The 23840-nt window shown below is 42.0% G+C and overlaps 3 protein-coding genes across 14 annotated transcripts in view; all 3 read left to right on the forward strand.

Moving 5' to 3' along the window:
* tnks1bp1 (tankyrase 1 binding protein 1) overlaps window positions 1-2397 on the forward strand; it is an 18112-nt gene extending 15715 nt beyond the window's left edge. The window contains exons 9-13 of the mRNA XM_019881134.1: window positions 516-660; window positions 766-884; window positions 1111-1280; window positions 1373-1463; window positions 1618-2397. Coding sequence (XP_019736693.1) covers window positions 516-660; window positions 766-884; window positions 1111-1280; window positions 1373-1445 — 507 coding nt within the window. The 3' untranslated portion in view covers window positions 1446-1463; window positions 1618-2397. The remainder of the gene's footprint in view (window positions 1-515; window positions 661-765; window positions 885-1110; window positions 1281-1372; window positions 1464-1617) is intronic.
* Window positions 2398-2502: 105 nt separating this feature from the next.
* Window positions 2503-4695, forward strand: LOC109522506 (beta-crystallin B3-like). Its single transcript, XM_019881135.1, has 6 exons — window positions 2503-2932; window positions 3428-3518; window positions 3597-3712; window positions 3806-3938; window positions 4012-4154; window positions 4270-4695. Exons 2-6 carry the CDS (start codon window positions 3444-3446, stop codon window positions 4547-4549), a joined length of 747 nt encoding a protein of 248 aa, XP_019736694.1. The 5' UTR covers window positions 2503-2932; window positions 3428-3443; the 3' UTR covers window positions 4550-4695.
* Window positions 4696-5993: 1298 nt separating this feature from the next.
* The window catches only part of cita (citron rho-interacting serine/threonine kinase a), a 32243-nt gene continuing 14396 nt past the window's right edge, over window positions 5994-23840 (forward strand). For 7 of the 12 annotated variants that reach the window (XM_019881227.1, XM_019881233.1, XM_019881232.1 and 4 more), the window contains exons 1-25: window positions 5994-6141; window positions 6315-6433; window positions 6535-6676; window positions 6974-7149; window positions 8173-8274; window positions 9993-10135; window positions 10456-10549; window positions 10627-10833; window positions 11268-11421; window positions 12458-12647; window positions 14994-15099; window positions 16160-16303; window positions 16650-16769; window positions 18681-18851; window positions 18971-19024; window positions 19103-19156; window positions 19649-19789; window positions 19943-20071; window positions 20456-20551; window positions 20662-20778; window positions 21393-21502; window positions 21899-22073; window positions 22822-23019; window positions 23270-23323; window positions 23625-23822. In XM_019881227.1, coding sequence (XP_019736786.1) covers window positions 6332-6433; window positions 6535-6676; window positions 6974-7149; window positions 8173-8274; window positions 9993-10135; window positions 10456-10549; window positions 10627-10833; window positions 11268-11421; window positions 12458-12647; window positions 14994-15099; window positions 16160-16303; window positions 16650-16769; window positions 18681-18851; window positions 18971-19024; window positions 19103-19156; window positions 19649-19789; window positions 19943-20071; window positions 20456-20551; window positions 20662-20778; window positions 21393-21502; window positions 21899-22073; window positions 22822-23019; window positions 23270-23323; window positions 23625-23822 — 3177 coding nt within the window. In that variant the 5' untranslated portion in view covers window positions 5994-6141; window positions 6315-6331. The remainder of the gene's footprint in view (window positions 6142-6314; window positions 6434-6534; window positions 6677-6973; window positions 7150-8172; window positions 8275-9992; window positions 10136-10455; window positions 10550-10626; window positions 10834-11267; window positions 11422-12457; window positions 12648-14993; window positions 15100-16159; window positions 16304-16649; window positions 16770-18680; window positions 18852-18970; window positions 19025-19102; window positions 19157-19648; window positions 19790-19942; window positions 20072-20455; window positions 20552-20661; window positions 20779-21392; window positions 21503-21898; window positions 22074-22821; window positions 23020-23269; window positions 23324-23624; window positions 23823-23840) is intronic. The other 5 variants (XM_019881230.1, XM_019881235.1, XM_019881231.1 and 2 more) reach the window with 1 other exon arrangement.

Here is a 23840-nt window from a genome sequence, read left to right on the forward strand (position 1 = left end):
TTTTCAAAATAAAACATCTTTCGTATTCCGAAATAAATAAAACGGAATTAAGGCAAGTTCTTTCTGTGCGGCCCGGTACCAAATGCCCGGCGGACCGGTACCGGTCCGCGGACCGGCGGTTGGGGACCCCTGCCTTAAACCATTCAAGAATCAGATTTACACAAAGACGTAATCTTTGAGTGTACCACTTTGCATATTCACACATTGTACCGTTGAACCATTAAGTTCAAACCGGGACACGGATCAATCTGATTTGTTGAGATGATGGAACAGTTGTCCCTGTACATATTGGAAATTGAAATAATCCTCTTCAAGGTCTAGCTATGACCATTATTTTTTCAGTCTCAAGAGCTAAATAAAATTGTATGTTCAGAAGTAATCCTCATCCCCTGCATTTTTTCCACAAAATTTCAGTCAATATTCAAACTGTAAAACTTTAGGTCCATTCGCCTTCAGGTGGTCCACTCTACACAGTTCATATCTATTGATGCAAAATTCTAAATCCCATCACACAGATCTCCACCCCCCTCCTCGACACCAAGGCACAGAGATCCAGGGCAGACTTGGGCAAGCAGCGCATCCGATCACGCCCATCACGTTCCAGCCGTTCGCAACCATCTACGATCGAGACTCCGGACTGGAGGTCTTGTGACTCCACAGGTCATCCTGAATCTCATTTTCCATATATGTAGCTTGGATGTTTGTTTTAAATTGGGTCGCTAGCTTCACATCCTAATGTATAATGAAACTTTCTGCTGATTTCAGATGGAGGGCAAAGGGAGTCTGACTCAGAGGAGGAACAGCCAAAACTGAGGATCGCCCCTTCTCCTTCTGCCTCCCGAAAGGTCCCTGTGTTTCCTGGCGTCAGCCCATTAACCCTCATTGTAAGTTCAAGGAGAGCTCATTTAGATGTTTGTCTTTTAGGATTTTGCATCAGCCAAAGGCTGAGCTCCAACATTTGTTTATAGAGTAGTTATACAAGTGAGTTAATGTTTCCTGCATACCAAATATTGTATGCTCACGACCCACTTTTGGGTCTTGACCCACCAATTGAGAATCACTGGTGTAGTATCACAGTGTGATGATACTGAACTATACACACTACCTTAGGCTCAGATGAAAAAGAGAGCAGAAGGGCGAGAGGAGACTGAAGACAACAAGGAAAGTCCAAATGATGAAGTGGTGCCACCTCCTTCCCCACTGCCCCGCCTTCCTCGCTCTGCTGCCCAGCTTGCCGGAGCCGCACGAGTACTTCCACCCATAGGCGCCACAGATGGAGGGTAAGAGTAGCATAAAACAAAAGATAAGTGCTGGGTAAATAAGTGTTCTTGCTTCCCCCCCCCCCCACAAAATCTTTCTGTGTGTCCCTCAGTGCGGTCTCTCCAGCTTGGCTGACAGAGCTGAAGTCTAAAAAGCGTATCAGTCAACACGAAGGGGAATGGTAGCTGAGCGGCAGGTGGCAGGTCAGGACTATGAGTCGAAAAAAAAAAAAAAGATGAAAATATGTTGTTCATTCATCAGAAATTTGTCACCTTTGCTGTGTGTTCTCCGTGTTTAAAAAGAAATGTATGTGAATGTTAGTCATTTGATGTCTTCTCTGGACTGTGTTCCCCATAGGAACCACCGTGCTAAAGGGCAGAATCCATCCATGTCAGATGTTTGTGCTGAGAGACACCTCACCGAGGTCTATATTTTGCACTTGAGTGCCTTATTTGTACATTTGAGCCAGATCTGAAATATGCAAAACGGAACGCAGGCCTTTTTGAAACGGAATATTTTCAGTCGTTGCAAACGATTAGTCCTGGAAATGATTTGCCAAGACTGTCTGACATTTTATAGTCATGGCAAGTACATGTTTGAACTAATGCTGCAAAGTCAACCAGTGATCGTCAACGAAATGCAGAACATGATGTAAATTGACAATTTTTTTTTCATTTTGTTCTTTGTTGCTGTTTGTCAACTGTTATTGACCGGGACTCATGCCATTCGGCCCGCCTCAGGAAATCCAGAGTCCCTCACAAGTTCTCGTCAATACAGATCACCCCTTGTCTTTAGTTGAACATAATTTGATCTTTCATGGTAAACATTTGCACTTTAAGAAATACGGTAAGAAATATGGTTATGTCCACCCTATCTTATGTTTGCCTCTACACAAAAGTGATCAGACAATCATTTTACTTATATTCAGAGTACAACAAAGTAATCCAAACACCTCATGATAACATCAGCAAGCTGAAGAGGAAGGCTTTTATGCTACCGCACCGTGTGAATATGTTTATCTACTTGAGATTTTTTCTTTTTTTATGTGCCTTTGTTTTCTAATGAAAAAACAATGACCGCCAGTCATTTATTTACATTTTGTTGCAATTTATTAAAAAGCTTTTCTATGAAATGTCATCGAGTGTAAGTTGTTATTTGTGGCAAAACCCCCTACATGATGATTCAGCTGATTAAATGAACACTTGTGACAGAAGTTGGCGCCGTAAGAGGAGAGTTAGCGTGCAAGCTGAAGAACCAGCCATGGAGCAGCCAGGTGTAGAGCAAGGTAGCTGGGTGTGGTCCAGATTGCTGAGTGAGACAGATCTCAGCTCATTCTCTTGGCTCGCTGGCAGAGCAAGTGCCCACTATAGGATCATGGTCAGGATGGCAGCACGGGCCGAGCTGGGCCGCATTCGCCAGGGACAGAGGGCAAGCCTATTGAGAAGCAGTGTGACGGACACAATGGGTGCGACAGACTTGCTGCATCAACAGGCTTTTTGCTGCTGTGGCCAGAAATAAACCATAAATACCCCCCTGGCCTCCACCGACTGCTCGCCAGGCCTCCACACCCACTCACGCACCCTCACACTAAGACAGACTGACAAGAAAGAAAAAGAACAACGCAAGACAGGGATATTGGCTTGTACCAGGTGCACTGACGGAAGCCATCCAGGTGAAAAAAAATATATGTGACCATCAAGATCCTTATCAAGTTTGTTTTTCCTACTTTCTAACGAGTTCTGCCTTATCTGCATCAGAATGCTTGCTTCCAAACAGTATGTACTATTAATGTGTAATTTGATTCTGCTAAGCCGCCATTGAATGAGATAAAAAAATGCCGCCTTCATCAACAATAATAAGCATGCGGTACTGTTAAAGGGATACCTCTTTGAATGTGTCAGTCAAAAATGAACAATTGTAAAGGCGGACTTTTTATGTTTGGATCTCATTAGATTGTGCAGCAGCCTCAAACGGTGCAGATGATGTTTTTGGAAATGTACTTAAAGCACTACTGTTTGGCTGTACAAGGCAATGAAACGACTTAAGATTCTACCTTGCAGAAATAATTGAAGCAAATCTAAAATGAGCCACGCAGACTACGACGGTGTGAGTGTGCCATATTGTTTGTCTACATTAGTGAAGACATATCAAATGTTAAATCGCATAGCACCAAACTAAGGAAAATGACAGATCAACAAGGAAGCCCAGACCAGTTACCTGCAGAGAAGGGCCAGGGAGGAGCTGGAGCCTCATATAAGGTACTTGAATGACACAAACTGAGTAAATAGGACTTGCCAAAAAGGACTTGGTCATTCATGTTAATATTTGTGTCATAGTTGACCATTTTCGAGTTGGAGAACTTCCGTGGAAAGAAAGTGGAATTGTCTGGCGAATGTAAAGATGTGCTGGAGAAGACACAGAAAGTTGGCTCCATCATTGTGGAATCTGGACCGTGAGTGATGCCTCTCCATTGAATAATTAAAGACCCCACCAACCAAAAAACACGGACGAATGTGTGTACGGTATTTTCTCTCCTGTGTTCCAGATGGATTGGTTTTGAACATCCACGTTTTGCAGGCGAGAAGTTTGTATTGGAGAAGGGGGAGTATCCCCGCTGGAGCACCTGGACCAACTGCCAGAGTCACTACTGTCTGAGCTCTTTCAGGCCCCTAAAAGTGGTCCGTATTCATAATGCCCATTGCCACGTCAACAAATACAACAGGAAATTCAAGCGAGTGTGTCTCTCTCCAGGACAGTGCAGATCACAAGCTGCACCTGTTTGAGAACGCAGGTTTTGAAGGCAGGAAAATGGAGATTGTTGACGATGATGTTCCCAGTCTGTGGGCTTATGGTTTCCAGGATCGAGTTGCCAGTGCTAAGGCCATCAACGGCACGTAAGATACAATCTCCTGGCTTTTCGGTATTATCTGCACGGTTGAAATGCCGGTGTAATAGTTTGGGTTATCGTTGGAGAGCTGTCATTCAGTCCACTGTACTTTGCCTCTTAAGGTGGGTGGGTTACATGTACCCGGGCTACAGAGGACGCCAGTATGTGTTTGAGCATGGAGACTTTAAGCACTGGAATGACTGGGGAGCCACTGCGCCTCAGATCCAGTCTGTCCGACGTGTGAGGGACATGCAGTGGCACAAGAGGGGGTGCTTCATTGCCACCACTCCAAATCCGAATCCCAACCCGAAACCTAAACCCACTCCCAACCCCAATCCTGTTCCTAACCCTACTCCAAATCCCAAACCGTCTCCAAATACCAAATCACAAACCCAGCCTTAAGCCTAAAACCACAACTCCAGCACCTCCTTACACCTCCTGGGACAAGCCGAAGCCACTGTGATATGACATTGACTCATTACTGGCATTTGTAAGGATGAAATAAGCATTTGTGATTACAAATAATAATAAAAAAATCCCCGACTGTTGATTGTCTACGTGGTATTTTATATATATATTTTTTAAATCAGTAATATGATGTAGTGCAGTCATGGTGATTTCAAATTTTTTTGAGCCGAGGTACACATTTTACTTCAGGAAAATCTCATGTCACGTGTACCTTTTGCCATCTAAAAGAAGGGTATTTAATTATTTTGTCCTTCACAAGATTTTGCCTGTGTAGATATTTGAACAAAAATACATTATTTGGAGTAAATAAGTAATCATTTTTGCACCAATTTACTGAATTTGGGTGAACTCCCACCATACACATGAGCATGTCTATGAGCCCACTGATACAACTCGGCACCCTGGTGTTATTGAGAATGTTACAAAACCAAGACAAAAGAAAGGTGGAAATGAGAGAAATGCATCCGAACACAATTTTTGGTATTAAGTGTCACTGCACTCGATGTATTTTTTTCTTAATTGGTGACATTGTGGGTATAATGCCATTTGTTATGATTAAGTGCAACCAGAATGTTTTCAATCATAAAATCTTAGCAAAGTAGAGATTCAAAAAGACGAATGAAAACTATTTAAAGCAAACATGACATAAAGTTATTTCAAAAATGAAAATGTGTTTTTATATTATTTAAATAAACTTTTACATTTGATTTGTAGAAAACAATATGAAGATAAATAATGGTAAAATAAACAAGTGTGTAAATACATTTATCAGTGTTCTATTTATTCGATTGAATCATTGGCTAATTAATTATTACGAAATTAATCACAAATATTCAGATGTTCAAAAGTAAAATGCATGTTCTCATTTCTCCAAACAATTTTATATACACATTTGCACTTTCTTTTTTTCCACCTCACCCTGAAATGAGCAGGCCCATCAGCCCATTCAAATTTAAATGTGACACTTGAGCACGAAACTTTCGCCCAAAAAAGTAAGCTATGACTCATCAAACATGAAATATTCATCCTCTGTTTTGCAAAGACGTCAGATGAGTCATTGTGATATTTTTAAAAAGTACTTTAAATATGCTGTATTGCGTTTGCAATGTATCGCGGAACTATTCACGAATACTGTACATTAATTCAGTTTGGTGAAAACTGCTCACAGCTTCTTCCTTTTTAGCTGATAAACGAACGTCAGTCACTTCTTCTTGCGAACCTGCGAAACGAAAGGACGGACGTGTGATTGGTTAAAGGTATGAGTACTGCCCACAAATATGGATCTAACCAATCAAATGCCATTTTTACACGGCCCTAGCCAATCACATGGTATCTTATTGAAGTACACACTAACAGACGGGCGGGCAACGCGCAAAATTTGAAAGTTTACCGGAAGCAATGACAAACAAGAAGGAAGCCACGGGTCGTTTTGTATTGTGAAGTCTATTAGTAATATATTTGTAAAGGGACTACTTGCATGGAAGTTCCATGAGGGGCCCCACGCTTTGGGTTTTATGTCTGTGAGTGTAAGTGAAGACGAAAGTCAAACTTTATTTTAGTTAACAAATAAGGGTTTTAGCTAACTTACACTTAGCATGCTGTGTTTACAAATTTAACCCTCGTACCTTTTGCGCTATTCCTAATCCATTACAACGTCACATTTAACTGTAGATCTCGTCTGTATGTGTCATTGGCATAGGATATATATTATTGAGAATGTTGAAGTTCAAATACGTGAGCCAGGGAGGCCTTAAAACGATGCCCACCTCCGCCGACGCTATCACCATCCGCAGCTCGAGACTCAATCAGCTGTTTCAGGTACACGTCTCTCTCCAACTGCTCCCAAAATATCAACATGTACAAAAACAAGCAAGTGCCATGAGGTTACTTCATTTTTGTCCCTTCGTGTATTTCCACAGGGTCGAATCAGCCTGAATGGGCAGCAACCAGGATGCCTCTTGGGTCGGGAGGAGTTTGTGGACTCTCTGTTGTTACTGTACCAAGAGTGCAAATCCCCAGAGTTGATGAAGATACACCATGTGGCCAACTTTGTTAACAAGTGTAAGCATATGACACACGAGTGCCTGTAGGGCTCTAGTTTGACCCATATCCTAGTGAGGACAAGTCTTACGAAAAATTGATGGATGGATGTGTTGTACAGGATGAGCGCAGTAGTCGTATCACAAATCGATAAGCGACTCATTATCCTGGATTGGTTGCCAGCAAATGGCAGAGCACTTAGTGGCAAATAACCATTCACACTTACCTTGAAACCTATGGACTACTCGTTTGTTAATGAATTGCCACTAAACTGATGACCTGTGTACTAAACTGATGTATTTTTGTGTGTGATGGCAGTTTCTGAGGTGGTCTCTGAGCTTCGGGCCTTGCAGCCGGGCCTTCATGACTTTGAGGTGTGCGCTGCGGTGGGTCACGGTCGCTTTGGCAAGGTTCAAGTTGTACGGGAGAAGGCAACAGGGGATATTTATGCTCTGAAAGTCATGGAAAAGACAGTTTTACATGCTCAGGAAAATGTAAGTACGTAAGTGAGTATTTCAAAGCTGATTTTTTTTCTAACCTGTTTTAATATTGCTTGATTAGATTATTTTTCATCAAGACAACATGCTCTGTGCTCAGTTTTCCCATTCAATCAATTTTTTTCCACTGGCCTCCTCTGTAGTTGCAATTAAAAGCACCTTGATGAGTGTGGGAAATTGTCAACCTCTCACTGCTGTGTTGAAGAATGTTAGTGGGGTTAAGGATGGTGACTGTATGTTGAGAGGGATGAATATTTTATGTGGTCGCTTACTTTTTTGTAGGACGCATGAATGCCACGTTATACATTATACGTCATACATTGGCTTTTCTTAATAATTGTATAACCATAAAGAAAGTAAAAATGCTCTCTTTAACACTGGCTGTGAATTAATTTACTGTTTCCTGTGGGGGGGAAAATGTTTTGTAATTCGTACATCGTGGAAGTCATGAAATGCCCTTTATTCAAATGAAGGAGTTGTTTTTGTTTTTCTTTAAAAAAAGTTTTTGAGGCAAATACAGGTAAAAGGTGAATATAAATCATTTTGATGTAGACAAGGTTTTGTTTCTGGTGTGTCATGACTTATCTGGTTGGTTGTTTGGAGTATTTGAAACAACAATGAAAAAATGTCATCGTTGTGACTTGGCTCAATTGTTGCAGTCAAAGAAAATCCCACTGGAGGATGCTGTGGAGTCAAACACTTCCAGTGCAGATACATCATTTCACAACATGTGACTAACAGAACAGCTCACAGACAGACTAGTACATGAGTTGTGATAGAAAGAGAAGGAAAGTGAACAATCAAGGAGCAATGAACTCTCATGTACAAGAAATGCTTTGTTCAGGCCGCACATCTATGATTGAATCATTTAATGAAACCTCCACATATAAGGTTGGCGTGACACGAAATGATTGTTTTTTTTTTTTTTTTTTTTTTTTTTTTTATTTAAACCAACAGAAATGAACGATTGCACGTTTTGTGATTTTGTTATTTGCATATTCTGGACCCCATTTGATTCAGGTGGTTTTTCATGAAGAGGAGCGGAGAATTCTGTCTTTGAACTGCAGTCCCTGGATCCCACAGCTCTTCTGTGCTTTCCAGGATGACGAACATGTCTATTTGGTGAGGCTTGTGCTTTTATCCTCATCTGCCACAACTCTTTTTATCATTAATATGGTACGCTGAATTCGATCCTCAGTTGCAATTGAAGGTTAATCTTGACCCTTCACAAAATCATCAGGCATCGTACTGTGTGAATTAGTGATCAAGCAATGAGCTGGGCTAGACCCCAGCTCACCCAAAACCAAAATAAGAGATTGAAAAAAAAATGGATCGATACATCCTCATGAAGTTTATTTTGGAATTTGAGTTACAAGAATACTGTAGTTATATAATGTCTAGCCACTTTGAAAACCTTCAAACTAATACGTTGTCGGGCACTGAAAACAACGACCAGGCTAGCAAGTGTCTCTTGAGGAAGATGAATAAGTTGAACTAGTTGAGTTCAATGATAATGGAAAGGACTATAAATACAGTACATGATGATCTTGACAGTGGAAAAAGTATAATTCTGCACAAAACCTCTCCACATGTCCACACGGTGTACCAAAATGTACTTATCGTGCTTTTGTGAAGGTTACTGTTTTTCCATTTTTCTTTCACAGCTGTGAGTTTCAGTACGTGAAACTAATAGAACCGAGACATCAGTCAGAATAATACATGAGTTGCTCCAGGAAGGAACCTGAAGTGTGCAGTGCGAGGAGCAACTTGTTAAAAATAAATAAATAAATAAATAAAAAAGCCAAGCTTTTGTGTTGAAGGACAAAAATAGCTCTCCTGAAAAATGCAAAATAACCCTTTTTTTTTCTAAAACTTTGAAAATGTCCTTGTGGTTTAGAACGGGTAGGAGATGTTGATTTCCTCTAAGGTTTAAACAAAATGTAATTTTGAAAAAAAATGTAGTAGTGTCAGTATCAATAAATATTGATGTCAACATTGAATTGATTGACAGTAATAAAGAACACTATTGACCATAATTTATGATAATCCGTGTCCACACTGTTGACACTGTTTAGAGAAGTGAGCCCTCACATGTTTATCATGTCCGCCTCCATTCTTTCTCCCTTCGTGCGTTTTCTTTATTGCCCCTCCGTCTCACCCTGCTCCCCAGCAGAGCATGGAGGAAAATACAAAGCATCCATCTCTATCCGTGTGGTAGAGAGGCTCCCAGTCTCCCTTGTTGCTAGGTAACACAGCAAAATGCTCCCTCTCATTCAGACTTGCCGACCATTCATGCACCAGGGGCTCTCATCTGTTATGGCTATAATGGTTGCCGCCTTATAGCTGAAATCAGCCTGAACAAAAGCCTTTCATCTCCGCTTGCAGACAATAGAGGCGAGAAATGGAGAGCCGCATTTAGATTTATGCTTGTAAACTTGGAAGACTTTTTTTTTTTTTTTTTTTTTTCCCTCGCCTTGTATTGGTTTGATGCTTATGAATACAGACAGGCACGCTCTGCAATGATGGTCCCGTTTGTGCCATTTCAGTTGTCTTTTAGAAGAACAGTTGTTTGACTGCAATGTCACGTATAATCTACCACCACATCTGATGTTACATCATCTAAAATGAAAGCCACCCTATAATCCTAAACAGAAACGTGCTTTGATCTCACACATGGTTCTACTGTTGCCTGTTTTTCTAAATATAGTCCCGCTTATGGGCATTTCGAGATGTATCCTCAACATGAGGTAGCTGCGTATTTTAGTCACAACCAAACCAGACCCAAATACCGATCTCGCCGGTATGTATTTGTTTTCTGACTGCCTACAACTGTCTATTAGGCAATGGAATACTTGCCAGGCGGCGACCTCCTGTCCCTGCTCAACCGATACGAGGAGCAGTTTGACGAGTCCATGGCTCAGTTCTATCTGGCTGAGCTGGTGGAGGCCATTCACACTGTCCACCAGCTGGGCTATGTCCACAGGTGAGGCTGCTTTGTAACCTTACAGAGTCAAGGTTGTAGTTGCAGTTGTTGTTGAATGGTTATCTCCTGGCTAGAAATGACACAGGAAAAGGACAAAAGCCTTTTGAGTGTTGTTGGAGATAGAATAAACAGCGAATTCATCTGGTCTCTTGCCACTTTCTCATTTCATGAACAGCTCCAAGCTACGCATTCATCAAACAGAAATTCACCTCATTGACAAAAAGAAAAAAAAAAGTGCATTTACTTATTACGCATGTCACAAATATTAGCCAACCACCACCTCCTTTGAAAGCAATCTCTTTGAACATAACCACTTACAGAGATGTCAAGCCCGAAAATGTCGTCATCGATCGGACTGGTCACATTAAACTGGCAGATTTTGGATCAGCTGCCAAGCTCACAGCTAATAAAATGGTGAGTGGATTATAACGTTTGCTGTCTGTGTGAATGACTCTATACTTGATGGGTGCATCATTTATATCTTTATCCAGGTGGCTACTCCCACAGTGCCCATGGGAACCCAAGACTTCCTCTCCCCTGAGGTCTTGGAGGCCATGAATGGGGGCCATCACAACACCTACGGTGTGGAGTGTGACTGGTGGTCCCTTGGGGTCATTGCCTATGACATGATCTATTCCAAGCTGCCTTTCTCTGGTGGCACTTCAACACGGACCATCCACAACATCCTCAACTTCCAGGTGCTTACCATTTTGAAACTCTCAAATACGCAAAAGTATACAAACAAGACTCTTCGTTTATTCGCTTGTGATTGGGCTTCGTTTCTTAGTCCCCCCTGTAGTTTTGTTTTTCTGTTTTAGCTTTTCTGACCTCAAGCAGCAAAATACATTTGGAGTGAACTTGAACAGAAATTGTAGGCCATGCCTTCTCATCTCAAAAATGTGCCCTGACAAATGTTCATCTTAAGGAATGGACAAAAAAGAAAAAAAAAAATCACACTGATATTGAGCAAAAACCAAGTCTTGTCAAATGGAATGCTTTCTAGTTCTTTAGTTCTTGCATGGTTAATGGACAGATATTGTTTACTCACTTGATTGATTACTCAATAAATACGTATACAGTATACAGTGTGTGTATATAACTGAACGTTGAAGTGGATGTTGTCTGCTTTTAGCATTATCTAAAGATTCCAGAAGAGCCGCGCGCCAGTAAACAGTTTGTCGACCTGGTGCTCAGTTTGCTGTGCGGAGCTAAAGAACGTCTGGGATTCCAAGGACTCAGATGCCACTCGTTTTTTTCCAGAGTGGACTGGAACAATTTACGACAAGGTGAGGTAGCGATTCTCCCCTGGCTATCTGTTGCGCTCTTATAGGGCCCGGCCGATTAATCTGCTGGCCGATTATATGTGCCAATATTAGGCCTTTTCAAAATAATAATGTTTTTAATAATAATAATTTTGGGGGGGGATGTCATCACTTCATGAAATGTGATTAAAGGGCATCGTGTAGAAATCATATTTTGCCCATCAAGCTTGCATGTTGAATTAAAAGAAAAAAATCAAATCAATGAATGACAGATTGCATTGGCAACAGAACATGATGCTGGTTTGGATAACAGAGAAAGACGTGGAAGAGGTTGACATTTTCAGCTCAGCGTCTGTGATAAAATTACACACACTATTCACACCGGGGAACATTTTCATTCAAGTGTCGTCACATTAGAATGCACAATGCTGTGATTCCCGAATGCGTCCGCTGTTTGCAATACGTCACGTTTTGAGATGAATCAACAGTTATTTTTGGTATTCTGACGTTGTTATCAAACATTGATATGCAAGCCCTCCCCTCTCTTCTCAAACATTGTCATCTTTGCTGAATTTTGATTGTAGTCATCTGCAGATGATGAGCCAATGTTTCGAAACCCCATTTAGCCTTTCGTGCCAATAGAAGAATATGCTACCAGTTTGTTTTGACAGTTTCTGAGTTGAATTCCATTAACTAGTTAATAAACAGTATGAAACAAAAAGACACAGGTACACCTATGTATTTATCAATGGATGTGGATTGATATTTAGGCTTCAGCTCTGGTTTAAGCTGGGAAGCTTGCTCTGCTGCAGTGAGAGAGGGCAAGTGAGCATAAGCGCGAGCGAGTGAGTGAGCGTGAGGAGGGAGGGACGGAGGCACCATGTGCATCAACGTGCGATTTACCGCACTCGGCGCACACCGCTCTGCGAGGTTCCCCTCCCCTCCTTCTTTCCTTCTCTGTCTCCCCCCACCCCCTTTTTTTAACTAGCCTGTCTGCCTCTGAAAACATTCCCCTTGCCCTTTTTCGCTCCCGACTCTAATTCTTTCCCCATCCCAACAGCTGTCCCACCTTTTGTTCCTGCGTTGCACGCTGAAGATGACACCTCTAATTTTGAGGAGCCGGCGCAGGCAGCCCCCCGGCCAGCCTCAGCATCCAAGCGAGGAGCTCCCCCTGTGGGCTTCCAGGGCAAGGATCTCCCCTTTCTAGGATGGTTCTTCAGCAGAGCACTGACAACGTTGGCCAAATCTGAGTAAGTTCAATTTGTTCTCTGCACAAAAAAATGTTTTTTTTAAACACTCTCCCGACTTCATCTGGTGGACCTCTTGCATACGCCTATCTGATTCACCTTTGTTAATTAAAGACCCCATGCTACCATTGGCGCTTCCTGTGTCTCCACATTTCTCATTAGCTTAACAACAAATTCCAGGGCGCATGCATGGTTTTCGGTGACTGGGCACTTGGGTTGTCAGTGTGATGCCTGTTGAGGACAAATTGGGTTTTGCAATATGCTGTGCAAGATAGCATAAACAAGAGGAGGTTTACTTAATCTGCATGTGTTGCTTCTTTTTCTGCGATTCTTGTTTTTTTCTGTGTCTTGAGAGCACATGTCGTTGATCCGATGCCCAGGGAGTGCAAATTCACGGGTCAGGGGCTGTGAGCTGGTGTTGTCTTGCCATTGATGCTGATTGGTATGCAGCTGAGTGTGTCAATGAGGTTCGCTGAGAGGTGGAACCCCCCCCCCCCAACACACACACACACACACACACACATTCCCGCCCTCTCTACTGTTATTGTGGGACCCAAATTATCCCTGATCCTGTTTGACTTCCTAACCTCCGGTAATAATCCAAAAGGACGTGTTTGATTAGCCTGTGCCAGCTTGATCGTGCTGGAGACTGCGGATCATGACAGCTGCAGTAACAGAAAGGAAGGAAAAGGCGCGAGCAGATTAGACAGCAAGAGCTGAGATTGGGGGAGCATCTATTTCTATGGTGACCAATGTGGTGTGTTTTTCCTTCCCCCAATTCCCCACCCCCATCTTGACTGTTCTCATCGCCTCATCTTATTTTCTTCATTTTTAAATGTCTCTTTCTATTGCTGTTACATACCAGCAATCATGTTTACTACTCGTACTGTATCTTTTGCTCTTGTTGACTCAGTAAAGAGAGGCGCTCCTAGGATGTGTGGGCGCACGCATATGCATTATAGACTCCCGGAAAAAAAAGAGACAATTGAGCCCAAGAATGCTGGGCATGATGATAATGCTAATAATGTGGTTTGGGGGTTTGTAGAATCCTTCTTTTGTTGTCATTTTTGTTTTGGTGAACGTGTCTGACTGCTCATTAGTGACACTCAACAAAATCCCCTGAGCAGCGTGTCTTAAACTCATACTCTGTGCTTGACTGGGGATTTTTCGGGAGGGAGGTGGGGAAATGAGCAACAGATCATGTGCCGTTTTATCTTCTGTTAATCTTCTTTTTCGTACACTTATCACGGTAGCAATTTTAAATACCAAAGGTTAAAGTTGTTAAATGTATGTACAGGTGTTTGTTTTATTTTTCTTAACTCGCCCATAATTGGAATGTGGAGGAAAATTGTCCTTGGTCAAAGTGGTTTGGTCAATTGTCCAACATTTAAACGGAGAGCTCAAATGAAATGGACCATCAGGTCAAATTGCCTTGAATGAACACAGCCAAGATGGCCATGGTGAGAGCTTTCATGACCCCACAGGGAATGATCTCTGATCATTGAGGAGATCAAGTGGTCATAAGTCTTTTTCTTGGCAAATATCTTGCCCTAACTAATTGCCAACCCCCTAATGTAGCAAATAGTTTCCTGCAATACCGGTAACGAGAACAATATTTACTTTTAAGTGTAAATGTGAATAGCTCATCGAAACATGCCATTTTAATGTACTTTGCTTTCTGAACTGTTCCACAGTCATCCTGGAAAAGGGCCTTCCCCAAACTGTTCGCAGATAGTTGGAATAAAAAAAGTGTCCAAAATGTCTCGTTACTGAATTTTGATTCATGTGGACTTAATTCAATGCAGCCCCCGATTGATTAAATGATGGATTAAGCGATATGCCTCAATACCGCTGTCCGTGTGTAGTGTACTGTATGTTAAATATTCCACAACAGATCCAGCCAATATTAAAAGTGTATTAAAGTTATAGCCACACTATGGTAATCCTAGGAAAAGAGCAAATACAGTGCTGTGAAAAAGATTTTTTTTTTTTTTTAGTGTTTCCCCCCCCTTCATTTATTTTTTTTAAGTGAAAATGTGAAGCAAATACACACTGAGGCTGGGGGCTACTTAGCGCCTGAGGAGCACTTGGGGATATCGGAGTCTTGCTCAATGACACCACAGTCATTTGAACTACAATTCAATTAAAATGTTCCGCACATAAAAGTTAAATAAAGATCGCTTCTTTTTTGTAAAGATTTCTGGTTACCGTATGATTTACGTTTTAGCTGCGTGTTACTCACAAGTAACCACCAAGTAACCTTGATGTTTGGCTTGGTGAGGAGTGATGATGTGTTGTTGATTTGATTTTTGCCTTTGCTTTTTATTCTTTTGCTTTTGTTGACTCTAGGGTAGTGTCTGCAGGCCTCAACTCTCCTGCTAAGACCAACTCCATGGAAAAGAAGCTCCACCTTAAAAGCAAGGAATTACAAGAAACCCAAGACAAATGTCACAAGGTCAGACTTTTGCTGGTGGTCCCATTCCAATCATTTGCATGCCGCTCAATGGACCTAAACAAACACTTTTTCCTGAGGTGTTTACATGTGTATTTTATTGTTGTTTTAACATTCTTTTCCTTAAAACGCTTAGCGCCACCTTGCGAAATAGCGTTTTTGAGCGATTATGCTCCGGACACCGAATGCGCTCTTGTGTTTAAGAAACTCATTGTTAGCTGTTTTATTTTTTCTGAGAGTTGTTTCATGCTCCAGTCATTTTGCCTTTTAAGCAGCAGGAGAGAATGGGGCAATCCCCAAAATGATACCCCTTCAAGCATTGGTGTTTATGGCTTCTTTTCTGTTTATTGTCACTCAGTCCCCTATAAATGGTGACACTCTTCTTCCAAAGTGGCCTTTATCGGCTGTCAGTTGAGTCATAACTCAGTCGTAACCCCTTTAGATGTCTTAAACCACCTTGTTGTTGATTTACTTACATGGGAACTGAACACAGTGCATGCTGGCTGGCTGCAGCTCCTCAAGGTCACACACGGTGCCATGCCGAATTCATAAACATTTGTATTAGTACATAAGTAGCCGACTGCCAAAGTCTCTCTCAGGTGGTTACCAACACATTAGTGTAGTCAAATCAACAACGTAATCGGTGTAAAACTCCTTTTCTTTCTTTTTTTTTTTTTTTTTTTGTCGTGTGTCGTATTGTTTTCAACTCTGAGGGCCATATGTTATGAGCATTTAATGTTTAGTTGCATCATCAGATTCTCACATATACACAACAAATTGATGGATAGCTTTTCTATAAAACCAGAAGTTGTTCAAGTTACCATAAGGGGTTCGGTAAGCGAAAAATTGCTGCAGGAGATTGAGGTTTTCATTTGTTACCTATGTCAATTTGAAATTGTTGTCAATTTTGGCAAAAAAAAAAAACATGGAAGTTGATGCACAAGATTTGCTTTCCCAGGTCAAATATAATAATGTGGCAGGCCAGTTTTGGCCCCTGAGCCTGAGTTTGACGTCTACCAAGACAGGACTTTATTCAATGATTCATTTGACCCTGCATATTCAGATGGAGCAGGAGATCTCCAGGTTCCAACGCAAAATGACTGATCTCGAGTCAGTGCTACACCAGAAAGATGTGGAGCTGAAGGCCTCTGAGACTCAGAGGAGCATCCTCGAGCAAGACCTCGCCACCTACATTACGGAGTGCAGCGTGAGTCATACAGCACGCAATTATGTTTCTGTAGATGTGAGAGAATGCCTCCAGACATTTTGTGAGTTACACAAACACCCTCTGATATGCCCTCCCAAAAAGCCCAATTACCTCAGCAAAATGTTTTGGATTTCCAGTAGTCATGCTAATGTGAAATGTTTCCATCAAGCAAGCTCTTAGATCTTGACGCTTCGCCCTAGACCTCTCTGTCTTTACTAATCAAATACAGAGGGAACTCAAATGAAAGCTTAAAACCAAGTCGTTCTCTCTAAAAGTTGCGTGCTACGGTGCCCTCGACCAAATAAACGAATATGACTTTGAGCCGTGATCCTTGCTGTGTTTGCAGAGCCTAAAGCGGAGCCTCGAGGAGGCGCGCGTGGAAGTCTCCAGAGAAGATGACAAAGCAATGCAGCTGCTGCACGACATCCGTGAGCAGAGCAACAAGCTGCAGGAAATTAAAGAGCAAGTATGTATCATGGTTGCATCATTCCTTTCCTCATCGTCAATATAAGCTTGTTATTCCATTAGCGCCCGCATGATAACAAAATTCAAAGACGACCGGCTAAAAGGGAAAGTCTGTCGGCACCGTCCATCTACCCATCGAAATGGGCGATCACTCTTTGTCTTGACAGTCGCTGATGTTGTAGTGGTGCACCTGCCTGGCTTGTATACGGGCAGCATGGGATCGGTTCCCACTCAGTGACGGTGTGAATGGCTGTTTGTAGCTATTTGTGCCCTGCGACTGACTGGCAACCAGTTCAGGGTGTAGCCTGCCTTCTGCCCAAAGTCAGCTGGGATAGGCTCCCGCAACTCCCCGCGACCCTGTTCAGGATAAGCAGTGCTGAAAATGGATGGATGGATGGATGTTTGTCTCGACCTGTAATCATGAAATGGCGGAGTAGCAGTGCAATGCTGCACCTTGCATATTTCCCGGGCAGGGCATCACCTATGAGGGTTTCCGTCGTTCTCTAATCATAAAGGTCATCCCTGCAGATGGCATCCCTGCAAGATACAGAAATAAGTGACTTTGATCATGAATCATGATGCTTGCCTACAGTTGTCTCCAGGGGTAAGATAGGCATAATGATTCTGCATTTGGAATCGGAGAATGCTGTACACATTTTACTGTACAGTACTTTACAAATACCCTTACAGTCATGAATGACCCCCCCCAAAAAAAAAAATGTTATCATTTATCTAGATAAAGCAAAAATGTTCAGCAATGTGTTTCAGCTTGACTCTCCACTAAAGAATAGCAGAATCAGCCATTATAGATTATGTGAAACATTTAATCAGCCTTTCCGTATTACCTTTGATTTGGTTTTGATGGGGATCACAATCGTTACCGCAGTGCACTGCAGCTTCTATAGCTGGCTGCGCGGTGAAACAATGTCAGCACATCTTGGTCTGTAAAGCGAGAGAACAGCTCACTTGTTTTCATGCTGTTCAAAACGAGTCTCTGAAATTTGTTATCGCATAATTCGAATGCATAAAAGCACACAAAGCATTTAATGCAAACTTGTGATAAAAGGGCCATTAAGAGAAGTACTTAAGTTGCGTGAGTCATACATTACGTAGCTTGCTATATATGGATTACTCAGTGCATTGGAACACGGTACTGTCTGCCTTCAATAATTTTAACAATGTTTATTTGTTGTGGTTCTTGTTTGTCGGAATGTGAAACTCGAGTTTTACAACTGGAGTTTTATCAGAGTTTTCTGTAGAATTTGGGTGACATGGTTTAGTTCCCCTTGCATTGGTTCGTATGCCCTATACTGCTTTGTACTTGAGTAGGCCTAATAATTTTATGTGGATTTGGACTGGCATGCAGGACAAACATCGTACCTCAAACATATTAAGATTCTGAATGAGTGTACAAAATTAATTATTTCACTTCATGTTGGTTTGCTGTTGAGAAGTTTTGTGCCATCCTTGAATGGTAATTTTTATGCAAGCACTGAAAAAAAATCACGTTATTTTGTTGTTTGCTTCTATCTATGTGTTGTTCAATAGTGTCTCTTTTATACATGCACTGAGAAATAGTAAATGAAAAATCACTATATTAAAAGCGAGCATTTTATCCAAATTTAAATGAGCATTTTTGTCATACATCTTGGCCAGGAAGTGTCGTGTCCTATGTGCCCCCACATTAGCATTGATGAAAATTGTGGCCCCCTTCCGTCATTTAAATTGCCCACCACTGAGCTACATGAAAGGGACAAACTGCTGTACAACTGCAATAATAAATAAACAGACATGAAATGAATGCTCCTTGGCTTTGTCTTGCTCACCTAAACGTTCTCATCTGTGTGATTGCACAATTGATGCAGTTCTTTTATTGGCTCCATGAGATTCTGTTACGGACGTGTTGTTTTAGGAGTACCATGCCCAGCTGGAGGAGATGCAAGTGACCATCAGGCAGCTGGAGGAGGACCTGTCCGCTGCGCGCCGCCGCAGTGACCTCTACGAATCGGAACTTAGAGACTCAAGACAAACCAGCGAGGACCTCAAACGGAAGGCTGTGGAGTACCAGCAGAGGATTCAGAAGGTACACGATCCGAGAAATGTGCAGTATACTGTACAACACGTTGCTGCTCCTGTTGCCTTATTACACGGTCAACATTGGAAATTGGATAAGGTGTACTTCATCATTCTATATGCTTCCAGGCTAAAGAGCAAGGTAGAGCAGAGGTAGAGGAGCTTCTCTCCAAACTGGAAAAGGTAAAGTGAGACTCACGGTGTGATAGTTTCATGGTGCTGCAGTTGTACTTATATTTCACCATTTGTTCCCTTCTCAAGACAAATGCTGAGCAGCAGGTGAAAATCCAAGAGCTCCAGGACAAACTGTCAAAGGTACATTTATCGATAATTTAGAGCAGTGGTTCTTAACCTGGGTTCGATCGAACCCAAGGAGATCGGTGAATCAGTGTCACGGATTCGACAGAGCCTCTGCCATGGAGGTTTTAAGACACACCCGACTCAACATGTCAATTAGTTATGACATGCCCGCTTGGCCATTACTGGCTGGTTCATTTTGTGCACAATTAAAAAACTTATACTTTATACTTATAATAATTGTGTTTACTTTCTTCTGTTTTTAAATAATGCGTTTTTTTTTATGCCTTGAATTTGTAAAAAAAAAATAATAATAATAGAGAAATCTGACACACTGAATATGACTACTACAAGTCCACAAACAAGATTTTGAAAAATCTTAATTATGGCTTGCTTAAATCTAGAAATACCTTGTATGCACAGTATGAGTGCAAATGTCTGGTCCAAATGTTTCAGGAAGTCTGTCCAGGGATCCACTAACTTGCCGTTTAACCTCCTGATCTCCCTTAGGCGGTGAAAGCGAGCACAGAAGCCACCGAACTGCTGCAGAATGTCAGACAGGCCAAAGAACGGTTGGAACGAGACCTGGAGCGCTTGCGAGGAAAAAGCGACTCGAGTGACACGCTCAAACGACGTCTGAGAGAGACAGAGGTACCACTTTAGACAAAAATGCTGCACCTTGCTCCTTATTGTAAAATATTTGTCACACTCCGTTACCATTGTTCGCCCTCCCTCCACCGCGTTCAACTTTGTCGCCCTGTACGCTTCACCCCATGTCTCATTTTCTTGTTTTTGGTGTGTAAGCAGGAGGGCAGGAAGACCCTGGAGAACCAGGTAAAGAGGCTGGAGATGGTTGAGCGCCGGGAGAATAAGCTGAAAGATGACATTCAGACCAAATCCCAGCAGATCCAGCAGATGGCTGAAAAGATCCTGGTGAGAGACCTACAGATAAGACTTCCTTAATACTCTTCAGCACTCCACCCCTAATTGTACCCACTGCCCATCTCTGGTTATCTTCATCGGTCCTTCTGAGAGCTCATACTTGCACACTGCATGAACTAGCTAGCTCAGCTCTCATAAATGGCAGCTTATCAACACACTCCATAGACCGTCTCAGCATGAACAGGCGCAGCTACGGCCGTTTTGTGGATTTACAACTTCTCAATGCAAGTTTCTCTGTTTCTTTTCATTGTGTATTTGTTGCCATAGTAGCTTTGTGCATACAGATCTGCATTGGTGTGTGAACATGCATTTCCGGAAATGGTCGTTTATTAGACTCTTTGTATTATTCAACTAACCTAAACCCTTTCCCTCCAGGAACTGGAGGACCACCTGAGGGATGCACAGTCGACGGCACAAAGGATGGAAACTCAGCTTATCCAAAAGGAGAGGCTTTATGAGGACAAAATTAAGGTGGTGTTACGGGGCTGAAAATTTCTTCGACAGGATGAACTTTCAACAAAAGCTAAGACCCCATGAGACTTTAATGTACCATGTGCATTCGCTGGCTCTGTCTCATCAAGGTTCTGGAAGCCCAAATGAAGGTGGACCTAGCCGACAAGGAGAGCCTAGAAGCCAGGAGAGCGCAGCAAGAGGAGGAGTCAAGAGAGAACAGCAAACTTCTCAGCGAGCAGAAAGCAGTAAGAAAAATGGCAATGAACTTAAAATTGTCACATTGAGAACCGCCTTTAAATTCACACTCTACATTCAGATGCAGGTAAAGCAAATGTGTATTGTTCAGTTTCAGTCTCCATAAATAATTGTAACTCCTGTAAATAATGTAATGAAAAGGCTGTCATGTATTGAGTGTACATTTTGAATGTTTATATAGGAAAGTTAGTTTATGAACTTGCATCTTTCAAAATTGACAGCGTTACTCCATCTTTTCATTTCTTTCCATGCACAATGTGTCACAGTGGTTTGGGTGGATTGGAATGAGCACTTTGAAGACCGATTAAATTGTACTGTACATCATTTTGCACTGTAAAATCTGGGCTCAAATCCTAATCTGGTTAATGTGGTAGAATTGAGGCAGTTAAGAAGCTTTCATCTTCTGACATTGACAGTAGAAGATTCAAGCAACACTTTTGAGGGAAGCTAAGAGGATTTTACTAGAGTGAAACCTTCTGTTCCCCCCCGTCCCCCCCAAAATATTTCCGCTAAAAATTGTGCACGCCAAAACTTGCATGATTGTGTACGCCTGGAGTTTTTATGTTATTTGCACCGTCACACTGTGCGGCCTCTCTTTCTGCAGACCATTAACGCCATGGATTCAAAGATGAAGAACCTGGAGCAGCGCATCGCTGAGCTGTCAGAGGCTAACAAGCTGGCTGCTAACAGCAGCATCTACACCCAGAAGAATATGTGCGCTAACAAGCCCTTGTACCCACATTGTGCTTTCATGAGGGTCCCCACCCACACTGACACCATCTCTTCCCGCCTCCAACGGCTTCATTAGTGTACATTTAAATCTTTTTGCACCATGGCTGATGGATCCTTTTAATGATTCGGGGTGGCTCATGACGCTACACAGAGCAAATGCCACTTCAACTACTCTTTGAATAAATGTTTTGTATTTATTTGAATGAATTACATTACAATATCACATTGTTTTAGCAGAAATATGTTTTTTATCATACCATTGTTAATTTCACTCTTGTTGAAGATGGGGCCCTCTGTTTTTAAATAAACAGGACAGGAGGTCCATATATTTTTTTTTACATTTTATTTATTTTTGTCTGTTTGGTTTTGCTTGATTAGGAAAGCCCAGGAGGAGATGATCTCAGAGCTGCGACAGCAAAAGTTCTATTTGGAGTCTCAGGCTGGCAAGCTGGAGGCTCAGAATGCCAAACTGGAGGAACATCTCGAGAAAATCAGTCAGCAGGAGCAGACCAAGAGGACCCGTCTACTGGAGCTGGAGAGTAGGCTACGGGAGGTGAGCCAATGGCAAACAGAAACAAAATCTTTCTGCTCAGGATTAAGTAATGCTCTTTAGCCATCTCTCTGTGCAGCATTGCATTACAGTCTTACTGTCCACAAAGCGGATTAAGCTGGTTGATCGGCCACTGAGCTGATAGTCTTTTTAGATCAATTAATATGCCGTAGGACTACAGATTAGTGCTCAGTTTCAGTGAGATACTCAGACTAGTTTTCACCTATTGGTAACATTTCACCAAATTCAAAATAAACCACTTTAGCACCCACTCCTTTTTACAGTCAAAGCCCTTCCCGCACCCCTTTTCCATATTACTGCAGACAATCTGTTGGCAGTGTGTTGCTTTTTTTCCTACTGAGAATTGATGCTAAGTGTGCTACTCATAGCTGGCCTCACATGCAAACACATCATCGCTGTCCGATGTCTCATACACATGCATACTTTACAAATGGTCCATGCATAAAATCTGATACTCATTACATCAATTTTTTTTTAACGTGTCGCCACGGAAAGCTGGTGTTGAAAACTTGAAATGTTACTTTCATTTCTAGAATTTAGGTTTAGGTAACCGCTGTGACCCAACTTTTGAGATTGACTTGTTTCTCAAACTGTTTGGGTGTTTTACAAAATCTACCATCTGGTACTCTGTACCAACAAATGGTGATAATTATATGCTAATATATTCCTTTTCGGGTCATTGTGACACTGCAGTAAACACACATTTACCACTGTCCTGTTGCCTTTCCAGATGGGCTTAGAACATGAAGAGGAAAAGCTGGAGATCAAGAGACAGGTGTCAGAGTTGACTCTCTCTCTGCAAGAGCGCGAGTCCCAGATAAGCAGCCTACAGGCAGCTCGTCTTGCCTTGGAGAGCCAGCTGCAGCAAGCAAAGACTGAGTTGGAGGAAACCACTGCTGAGGCTGAGGAGGAGATCACCGCCTTGAGGGTAAGACGGCAAGTGCACGTGAACAAGTGACTGCCATTACCATATGTAGGTACGCATGGAAAATCAGGCAATACAGGAAGTACAACTACTTTTCTCAGAGCTAATATTGAAAGCAGGAGCATCATTTACCATATGCACAACATAAAGAGAGTCAACAAGTTTTTGTTTTTGTTTTATTACCTTTTTAATAGCACCGTTACATTGTGTTTGTCATTCCTAAATTTTGATCCGCATTTTCCTGTTTTCATAGAATCACAGAGATGAAATTCAACAGAAGTTTGATGCGCTCAGAGACAGCTGTTCAGTAAGTGCTGATTTATATCACGGGAAGTGAAATATCTTTCATATCTTCATGGATGGATGGATGGCTCTTTATATCATTAAAATGGGTAGCAGAGAGGTTAGCATGTCTGACTCACATTTCTGAGGTTTGGCTCGGGATTCCTATGTGGAGTTTACATGCATTAGGTTTATTAAAGACTTTATTTTATCAAAAATGCCAAGGTGCAACTTTTTGGGAGTGGAATATCACTTGATTCATTGTCACGGTCAATTATTTGTTCCACAAGCGCTGCGGATTCATTGAGCTCTTTTCCTTGCTTCAGGTGATCACCGACCTGGAGGAGCAACTTACCCAGCTGAGTCAGGAGAATGCCGAGTTGAACCGCCAGAACTTCTACCTGTCCAAGCAATTGGATGAAGCATCAGATGAGAGGGAGGACCAACTGCAGCTGAGCCAAGAGGTGGACCGGCTCAGGAGAGAGGTGGCAGACCGTGAGATGCATCTCAACAATCAAAAACAAGTAATGTTGCCCAATGTT

Source organism: Hippocampus comes, unplaced genomic scaffold (genome assembly GCF_001891065.2).
Source record: "Hippocampus comes isolate QL1 unplaced genomic scaffold, H_comes_QL1_v1.1 scaffold68, whole genome shotgun sequence".
Lineage (NCBI taxonomy): Eukaryota > Metazoa > Chordata > Actinopteri > Syngnathiformes > Syngnathidae > Hippocampus > Hippocampus comes.